The sequence below is a fragment of the Pinus tabuliformis genome, chromosome 1_1 (genome assembly GCF_031772625.1).
Source record: "Pinus tabuliformis cultivar Carrire ecotype Pingquan chromosome 1_1, CPIR1, whole genome shotgun sequence".
In the NCBI taxonomy this organism is placed as follows: Eukaryota; Viridiplantae; Streptophyta; class Pinopsida; order Pinales; family Pinaceae; genus Pinus; species Pinus tabuliformis.
Window position 1 is genome coordinate 288,141,878 of NC_142297.1, and position 10,628 is coordinate 288,152,505.

The 10,628-nt window shown below is 37.6% G+C and overlaps 1 protein-coding gene and 1 pseudogene across 2 annotated transcripts; both read right to left on the reverse strand.

Moving 5' to 3' along the window:
• Positions 1 to 201: 201 nt before the first annotated feature.
• Positions 202 to 3,754, reverse strand: LOC149212672 (fructokinase-like 1, chloroplastic; annotated as a pseudogene). Its single transcript, XR_016250021.1, has 5 exons — positions 3,380 to 3,754; positions 2,907 to 3,104; positions 1,701 to 2,360; positions 924 to 1,446; positions 202 to 802 (listed from the first exon to the last, which is right to left on the reverse strand). The product of XR_016250021.1 is annotated as a fructokinase-like 1, chloroplastic (transcript).
• A 5,388-nt stretch (positions 3,755 to 9,142) lies between these two features.
• LOC149212673 (uncharacterized) lies at positions 9,143 to 10,268 on the reverse strand. The gene has a single exon (XM_089390639.1). The coding sequence runs from the start codon at positions 10,178 to 10,180 to the stop codon at positions 9,623 to 9,625; it is 558 nt and encodes a 185-aa protein (XP_089246765.1). The 5' UTR covers positions 10,181 to 10,268; the 3' UTR covers positions 9,143 to 9,622.
• Positions 10,269 to 10,628: the final 360 nt, after the last annotated feature.

The following is a 10,628-nucleotide window of genomic DNA, read 5'->3' on the forward strand; positions in this document are numbered from 1 at the left end:
GCAAACCCAGCACCTCAGACCCAACCAGGTCTAGTAACAGATTTGCTTTTCTCTAGTGTTTTAACAAACTCAATACAATGCATTTTCAATAAGATAACTACAGAGACTCCATTTATTGATAACTACAGAGACTCCATTAATGCTATTGCCTACACATTGAAACCTGATTTTACAAAAAGTGAAATAATTATAGAATGACTAAAAACATCGTGCACAAATCTAGCAGACTTGCTGAGATCTAAGAAAAGGAATGTACCTCGAAGAACATTATAATTACAGATGACTGATAGTAGCGGATTCTTATGTGTTCCGTAACTCATTGTTTAATTTATGACTAAAGCAATAACATGGAAACAAAATATACAAACTTATCATATCAAACATCTTAAAATGAAAAAGGGTACAGAGGGAATTGACAGGAATTGTGAGAATCCATAAATTTGTCTCTTAAAATATGTGCCACAGCTGGATATCGAATCCTCAAAAGCAATGCCCATGAGAAGAACCTGAAAGGCAAAGTTCATGATGTAGTGCCCAGCGAGACAAAAGGTACCTTAATACAATAATACATTACCTTGCAGCATCAATGGAGCTATGCTAAACCTCTAAATAGCCTACCACAAGGAAGGTACATATACTTGCTCCTTTAGATTCCATGTTGCGCTTTCAGCTGGGAATCCCCAGACAGCACCAATTGTCCATTGTGCGATAATCCCAGCACAAATAGCAAATCTTAATTGCTTCTCCAATAGCACTTGATCATCATATAGCTCCGGTTGTGAAGTCAACTTTCTGATAATGCCTGCAAGACATACACAGTTACTAACAATGTTGAACTCTGCATCGACATATCATCCTTCTATTAGAAGTATAAGAACTCTTCAGATAGATCCTTGAGCAACGTGACTGCATTCAATGACTACCTGCTACAATAGCATCACCCGAACCAGTCCTATCACACGTGAATGGCGTGACCAAAACATCTTCTGTTCCTATTACTGCACCCTCAAATGTAGGTGTGTAGTAGTGTATGCGGAAGGTGCCATTAGTGACAAACAAAATCTTCATGTTATCATGCCATAACGGCGCAATTTCCTCTCTTGTGTAATGATAACACCTCCGTCGTCGTTGCCTTTTTCTTTCTCCGACTGACTGTTCATAGGAATGTGCATAGTATTGAGGCCTGTAATTCCTCTTTCGCTCAAAATAATCCTCATCAATCAAAAATTCCAATTCTTGCATGGTTACCTCAATGACATTTGCCTCATTCCATGCACTCTGGATAAGTTTCCTTGTCTAATCTCGAGACCTCCAAAGTGGCAAAGGGAGGTTTACATAAAAAAATATAACTCCCCCAAATTCTTTTGACATTTTGATTGCAGCAAGAAGAGTGGCATGCATGGATTCTTCAAGAAGAACCATGGAATTGAAATGAAACATCCTGGCATGCGTGAAAAGTTTAAATATTTAGTCACAGATAAAGAGCATTTAACTCCAGCCTGTGGTTATCAGCACATAGTGATTACAAAGCAGTCTGCTTCTGTAAGATGATCGAAAAATTGGACCAAACCAAAAAAATATAAAAAATGGGAAAGGTCAAATATATAAAAGGGGAAACTAATCAAGCACATGAGATAAGGAAAATGTTGCGAAAAAAGAAGTTAGAAGTATACATTTTGTGTGGATGACTATAAGAATACCTCTTTCAGTATGTCGATGTTAATATCAGAAATGTGAAAACCATCTTCTGCACATGGTTTGACACATTCCATTCCTAATTTTCCTTCCCGACGGGTTACCTTCATGTAGGAAACTGCTGTGGATGCATAAGGATCAAATTTAACACCACGAGTTTGGACATGTTCCTTGTTCATTGTGAGAACCATTTGATAACCAGTGGGATCATCACCTACTTTACCCATAAATGCTACTCTACCTCCCAACCTTACAAGTGCAATAGCAACATTGGATGGTGGTCCTCCTGGTGCCCTGACAAATTCTGGAGGACTCCATTGCAAGCCGTTCCATGTAGAATACTTATCTTCATCCATTTGTCTGTCTGATACCCTAACAGTAGGAATAAACTCATTCTGTGCCAAGCCAAAACAGCATACCAAAGGAGGCCAATCATATTCAAAGTTATGATCATCCTCCTCACCATCTGCTTCCAACTCCATACTTTTTTCTTCTTTATTTTCAGCGATTTTCTTTCTCCTACTCTTCTTAGGCACATCGCTCCCACTAATGTCTGCTAAAGTTGTTTTCTCTTCACTTTTTCTTCTCCTCACAATCCTCTTGATAACAGGGGATGTCTTCTTTGAGCTTGAAACAACATTACCTACTATTCCGAAAGAATCAGGTCAAGGGTAACAAAGGCAGGTAGCGATTCATTGTAGCATCCCACAAGCCCTCGACAATGACTACAACAAAAGAAAAAAAAACCTACAATGCGCTCATGGAGAAAAACAGAATACTTGAAACGACTAGTCGTACTCCTACTTTCCTCACAAGTAAAGGAAACATTTATGCAAGAAAACAACTACCTTTCTTTCTACGCTTTTGAGGAGCCTCTTGAACATCTGTGAGTGGTGTATTTGAAGTGGCTTCTTCTTTTGGGGATGTTGCTCTGACAATGCACAGTTTATGTAACTTTGCAGTCCTAGAGAGAACCAAATGAGGAACAAACAACATAGAACATTTTGGATTGGTCCTGCGCCTACAAAAATTGGGTGTCAGATAAGGGTTGAATGCAATGCCCTAGCTTATGAAATATTATTAGATGTCTATATTTTTGTATAAGCTATGTATCCATGTGAAACAGAAAACATTCGTAGTCCTGTTTTAGTTTGTGGAAACAGAGTAACAAAACACACACCAATAAAAAATTCCAATTCTTGCATGGTTACCTCAATGACATTTGCCTCATTCCATGCACTCTGGATAAGTTTCCTTGTCTCATCTCGAGACCTCCAAAGTGGCAAAGGGAGGTTTACATAAAAAAATATAAGTCCCCCAAATTCTTTTGACATTTTGATTGCAGCAAGAAGAGTGGCATGCATGGATTGTTCAAGAAGAACCATGGAATTGAAATGAAACATCTTGGCCTGCGTGAAAAGTTCAAATATTTAGTCACAGATAAAGAGCATTTAACTCCAGCCTGTGGTTATCAGCACATAGTGAGTTATCAACACATAGTGATTACAAAGCAGTCTACTTCTGTAAAATGATCGAAAAATTGGACCAAACCAAAAAAATATAAAAAATGGGAAAGGTCAAATATATAAAAGGGGAAACTAATCAAGCACATGAGATAAGGAAAATGTTGCGAAAAAAGAAGAAGTTAGAAGTATACATTTTGTGTGGATGACTATAAGAATACCTCTTTCAGTATGTCGATGTTAATATCAGAAATGTGAAAACCATCTTCTACACATGGTTTGACACATTCCATTCCTAATTTTCCTTCCTGACGGGTTACCTTCATGTAGGAAACTGCTATGGATGCATAAGGATCAAATTTAACACCACGAGTTTGGACATGTTCCTTGTTCATTGTGAGAACCATTTGATAACCAGTGGGATCATCACCTACTTTACCCATAAATGCTACTCTACCTCCCAACCTTACAAGTGCAATAGCAACATTGGATGGTGGTCCTCCCGGTGCCCTGACAAATTCTGGAGGACTCCATTGCAAGCCGTAAACAGCCTGAAACCTTCTGAATTTGAGGACTTCCTCGTTATCTTCCACCATGCTTTAAGGTGAGACAGCTATATGCAATCTTTGAAGCAGCAAAGGAGACCCTTGATAGTATCATGGGAGACATTCAAAATGCTGTTGAAGGATCAGTTCTACAATATTGGATATCAAGAAGATCCATTTAATTGTGATATTTTCACAAACACAAGAAAAATTGTTCAGGACTACACCACTAAATATAAGAAATCAGCAAGCTTGCTAAATCTCAAAGTAAAAGTTCCTCAAACGTTGATAAAAAAATGAGGAGAACTACATGGCTACATCAGAAAGGAATTTACCCCATTTGAAGTAAAGAACCTTAATGATGCTGGTAAGAAGGCTCTATTTATTGAGTACAAGAACAGAAAACCAGCAGTAAGTGGGGAAATGGAAAACCAAGGAAAGGTACCTAACATCAAAAATCTCCTAAGCAAACGAACAGAAATAGGACTTTCACCACTGCTCAGTGACTCAAAAGACAACACCAGGAATCACTGCAATCATTGCAGTGTTGATTTATGGGCACACTGAGAAATAATGCTGGAAATTACACCTGAAATTATATCCTACAATTTGGAAGAAAACATCTACGAGAATGTTGAGGGACAAAACTGGAAAGTTTCCAGAAGAGAAGAATATAGCTTATATGAGTGCAGACCACCAACTAAAGAGGACACATTATTTAATCCATTGTCACATATTTAAAGGCATATGTCACCTTTTGAGGTGTTTTGGGATAAGGACACAATGTTGAGGTCTTCTCTACAGATTTAGAGGCTAGCTCTTTCCTTATGGAGATGACAAGTGGCATTGTGGGCCTATTTTATTCACTCAAAGGGAAAAAAGGAGGATACCAGGGTCTTTTGTAAAGAAATATTATTTTATTATTCAGGTTTTAATTTGAATGTTATAAATAGAAAAGAGGATTCACTTGCTAAAGTCACGGTTGGAGTTGTGGCAGTTCCTCTACAAGCTTAGTTGAAAAACATTTGGGAGAATGCAATTAAGGGGCAAATTCAATGTGAGGTTTTCGCTCTATGTTTCTCTTTTATCGATGACTAGGTTTTTTGCAAGGATTGCCATTGTTTTTCCAACTGATATAAGCTTTGAAGAAGGTCAGTCTTGCTCCAATAAGAGGACGTTAGGGTTTAGGTTTTGCTAATGGCAAATATCTTAAATACTGGCAATAATTCTAGACCTTGCTTTAGCATATCACAGCACTTGCACTTGCAACGATTATATCAGATCCGGTTTAATATTGCTAAAAAAGGAATGGATGTTTTTACTTTGAGACGAATTACAAGGAGTGGGCCAAATGACTTCATTCAAAATTTTCAGTTGACAGTTTAATGGTTGGAATATTTTCTTAAGGCTATACTATTTAAGGGCAGATTCAGTTTAAGGCAGAATCAAGAGAGTAATACTTCACTTGGAATTATTTGTATAGCATTTTAGATTTTTTTGTTTTCATTCATTTGCAATCACTATTTCTTATGATAACACTGATATATGCCATACTTTGAAATATTATCTCATTGCTTATATTGTGATCATACACACGTACTAAGACAACGTTTCAAATTGATAACCACAACTGCTTACAACCTAACACTTTGATAAGCGCTATTTGAGCGTGTCAATACCCACTGGTTCTAGAGATATTGGATATGACTCAAATTCGCTGCATTTTTGTGAATAAGATCACTCTCTTAAGGAGTAATACGTGAAGCAAAAATGATTTATCACAAAATCTGAATAACATTATGCTTATGGTCTTCAGTTGCAATTTTTGAATGGTATTTAAAATTGGACTTTATGGATTACTTGTTGCAATTTCCATACGTGAATGGTTTCTATCTAAACAGGGGTTTTAGATTCAGCATTACCTTGTGACTCGAATCAATCTAATTTTATAACAAATTATGCATCACTTGGGATGCTTCACAATTGTTCTCAACATTAATCTACATTTTGTAATCATTTAAGCATCACTTTGGGATTACTTCACACTTGTTCTCAACATTAATCTACTTGTTTGTAACCATTTAAGCATTCACTTCGGGGTATTTCACACTTGATCTCAACATTAGTAATAGCATAAAAAGGATAATGTGACATTCACTTCTCCTTTTGGGATTAATTCAACAATTTACTTGCAAATTCTCACATCTTTGACGAATGAATCGATTTGATTGAGTTAAGCATAAGAGTAGTCAATTCATGCTAGTATTTTCCAATTTCTCTCCCAACAATCTAAGTTTAAATTGATCATGCGGATTCCCCCTGGGATAGGCAGTCTCCTTGGTCGGGCAAGGCCATCAAGGTGACAGTGAGTGGCTTGCCTATTATGCGTCTAGGCTGTCCCATTGAGGTTAGGACTTTTCCTCCTAGGTGATAATTTGAGTGGTAACAGTGAGTTTGGGTGATATTTATGAGTTAAACTTTAAAGAATAAGTCGGGATTGATTCAGATTCATCTGATTAGACTCTGTTTCCTCTTAAAACATAGTCAAACTCGTGACTCCACTTGGACTACGAAGAGTCTGATAACGCTACCAAGAAGCTCCGTAAGGCATAAATTGCAGAGCAGTAAAGGCATTAGTGGACTGAAAAGAAAATGTCATACAGATCAACTTGGTTAATAATTTACTCAGTCCATCTATATTTAAGAAGCACATCTATAATAATTGAAAAGCCACTGACCTTGAAGAAGAGGGGATGGTTGAGGTTCTGTTCCTCCATCTGTTTGAGGACTGCAAGCCAATCTACTCTTTTGGGCTTCATTATTCTCACCCACTTCATGATTAATTCAGATGGATCATCCTCTTCTGATAAACAAATTATATCTTTCATCAAGGCCTTGCTCCTTCCAGACAACTTTGGAGGCAGAGCTACTATGAGCCTCTTCATCTTCAACCTCAACTTCATAATAATTTTCTTCTTCGGTTGTCGTTGTTGCTGTCGTCAATGGGTGTCCAGGGCAACAAGGTCGGAGTGCAGAGAATCGAGAATGTAATATTCTGGGAGGCACGGAAATTGCAAAGCACGTGGAGCATAAACTGCAATGTACAGAACCCTAGAATTGCATTGCACACATAAATCCTAAGATAAGTCAGTTGGGCATCAAAATCAGAAAAAGCATAGCACTTGGAGTGCATTAAATTTTGATGTGTGGAACCTTAAATTTGCATTTGTGCACAACATGGATCCTATTCAGCATGGGAAACCTTTCAGGGAAACATCCTATTACATATAACAGAAAGCGCATCACCTGTAGTAAATTCCAGGGAAGAATAAAGATGACCCTTGCAATTATGTTTAGCTTCAATTACACAGGCACACACAAAAATACAAAATAGTTCCATTTTAACCCTCAGTAGATTCAAAGTAGCTTTGTGAATTTGAATGATGAACCTTGGGGTTCACAAAAGAAGTGAGTTAAATTTTGGAAGGAAAATAATGCTAGAAACAAGATGTGACCTGATCATGATTTCTATTCTGTTATGATACCATTGTCAGGCCAGTGCTTTAAATTAAATTTAGATGATATGATTGCGGGGTTAAATTTTTCTTTTCTCCTTACCATAACACCCCTTATTTTTTGGCCAAGTCAGGGACTGATTTCCCCAATCTGTTGCTAAAATCTATTCATATCAGAACTGCACTTCTGGGTATATGGCTGAGAATTCTCTTATTTTTCCTGGGAGCCCAACCTGGGCCAGCAATAGTAAACTCCCACATTTTTACAGTGAGACCACAACTCAGCTGACATGGCACTAAAGTTGATACCAACTTATTATCAGATGCATCTCATGGAAAGTGAGTAATTGGAAAATAAATATGGTACATATGACCATAACCATGTACACAGGATAGTCCTTCCCATTAATATATACACTCCTAAATAAATAAAAGATGAACACTTCTATTTGAATTTGGAAAAATGACTTCTAAATCAAAGTTTTATTGCATCAGATCATTGCTATAGTTAAGAAACAAAATGACAAATTCTTTTATTTGTCAGATCACCACACAATGCATGGACAATGGGCTATTTATATGTTTCAACCAAACTAACGGTATAAGCCATCAAACCTTCCAAGATAAAATACGAGTTCATCAGCGAAATTTTGCATCCTTGATCACCACACAATGCATGGACAATGGGCTATTTATATGTTTCAACCAAACTAACGGTATAAGCCATCAAACCTTCCAAGATAAAATACGAGTTCATCAGTGAAATTTTGCATCCTGGATTTAGAAGGTAAGTTCGTAACTCAAGTCCAGATATTTCTCGTAGCTCAGAGAAGGATATTTTCTCAATTCAACACAAACAGAGACATATATAATTGTTATTACATAAATAAACAACCAACGTCAAGAACTCCCTCTAGAATCAACTTTACATTAGAAAATACCCACCCAAAAAAATATTTTTACATTGTAAAACTGCAAAGTAAACTGCACCTAAAGCTCCATGGAAAAATCTCGAATTGAATTTTTGTATATAAAATTTTATGCTGAACCATCTCAAATTGAATTTTAGCATATACTATTTTATATTGAACCAACCTTTTTTTTCAATCCTTGAGAAAAAACTAACCAATAAATCAATGTTAAATTAATTTATTAGGGATAAAAAACTTGAAATGCATACCTCTCAACAAATAATACACAATTTATTAAGGATCAAAAACTTGAGATTCCTACCTCTCAACAACTAATAACACAATATATCCTGCCGGGCTAACATTGATCTATGCTAGTTTATTTATAATTGTTATTTAAATATACACCTTGATTGTTATTCAAATATACACCCCTGTTTAACAGGATCTATGTTAGTTTATTATTATTTAAATATGAAGTAAAATAACTAATTCATCCCTACCAAGATATGGCTCTGTAATTCATCTTATTAAAATACCATCACATCATCCCCAGACCGGCCTAGAGTAGTTTATTGTTATTCAAATATGATAAGTAAAATAAATAATTAATCCCTGCCAAGATATGGTTCTATTCTTCATTTTATTAAAATACCATCACATTATCACCAGACAGGCCTAGATTACCTCCTTTCTCTACGTGCAATAGCAAAATAAGATCTGGGCCTAGAGCACCTCCCTTATCTATATGCAATAACAAATTTAATAAGGAATAATACATCTTGATTAAGACAATACAGGTTCCAACTATTTTTAAAAGAAGCAGCATAAAGAAACTACAATGGAGATAATAAATGAATTATTGTCCATAATCTTCTCTTAATAGAAGAAGCATGCTGAAAGGCCTATCTAATATGTAATTTATGGAAATCTGCTCTCTGCTTATGACAGCATAGCTACAGAGTTTGGTACAGTGAATACATATTATAGCATCCAGACCACCAACCATGCAATTTCAAAACAATATATTTAAATTTTATCAGAGCAGCGGTTACAATACCTGGATTTCACACAAATAAAAGGTCCTTTATATTTCACAAAGAACAACATTTTTTGCAGAATTGGATGCAATTTCCGTGTCCAACAACAACATGCACAGGGCATGGAAACCCTGAAGACCTGTTTGGAACCATCAGGAAAAACTGAATAATTTCCACATCTGAAACAAACCCAAGCACATGACATTTCTGATTTACAAGCACAAATCCCCTTTAAATGCTGCAATTATCTCAAAAGTAATTCAGGACTTCATATTGCAACTACCACCCACCAGTTATTACAGAAAATACTTTTCCCAAAGTAATAAAGCATTAGCCGACTTACCAGAACCAACCAATGCACATAATTTTTTTGTTTTAAAGGGGGGGCTTCTTACCAGTAAGTTCGCATAAACCCTAAGCCCAAAAACCTCGGTGATTAACCACCGTGCAACTTCACTTGAAGGACCCGACGCTCATATTTCTGCACAAAATTCGAGCGTTCATCTCGTTGACGGTATCAATAATCCTTCCTAAGCCCACAGTTCCACCGGAGGCCTCGTTCTCCTTGTCTTTCTTCTCCTGGGGTTTAGTCGCTCTGCGCTTAAGATCAGTTGCCTTCTCGAAGAAATTTCCGTAGATATACTCTGCCGTGTAGCCCTTCTCCTCATCATAGAGCATGATGTGACCGTGCCATTCCCAGACGCGGTAGCTGGGCTCTGGTTCCTCGTGGAACCCCACGCAAACCTGGTGGTCACCAATGGTGACGGCCTGACCGGAGTTCGCCTTCAGTTTATCAGTGTCCCCGCTGGATATAATCTGAACGATATTCTTCTCCAGCTTCGCCTCCTCTCTCTCCAATGGGCTCTTGCTCTCGTCCGCGATGATGCGATCATACGAGTTGGATAGGAAGGTATTGGTGTCCAGAAAAGGGCTGCGCATATTTAGCCGACTCATCATGGTGCTCACAACCAGGCTTTCGAAAGAGTTTTTGGTGGAATACTGGTTCGCCATTTTCCCTCCGATGGCTGATATCCACTCTCCAAGACTTTCTTCCGGTGGATATCAATATATAAACTGCAATGGCCAGGCATATGTGGGCTCTCAAAGAATTTAATAGCTTGGGATTGGAGGAAACCAAAGGGAAAAGGGCGAAAGCAATAAATTTCCTTTGCCTTTATCGCCATCGGAGTATCAGTCTTTATCTTCATGCCTGACAGTTAAACCCCAAAATCAGCATCCTTCAAATTCATATCCTCCGGCAGCATTTAACAGCTTGGGGATTGGAGGAAACCAAAGGGAAAAGGGCGAAAGCAATAAATTACCAGGAAGCGCAGGCATGGCGCAAGATGCCACGGGCTTGGGACTCTTCTCGACCTCGACGAGACACATACGGCAATTTCCGGCGATAGACAGGCGGGAATGATAGCAGAAGCGAGGGATATCGATCCCCGCTAGGCGC

Excerpts from the sequence above, each read along its gene's own strand:
- LOC149212673 (XM_089390639.1), bottom strand. The coding sequence starts at position 10,180 with ATGGCGAACCAGTATTCCACCAAAAACTCTTTCGAAAGCCTGGTTGTG.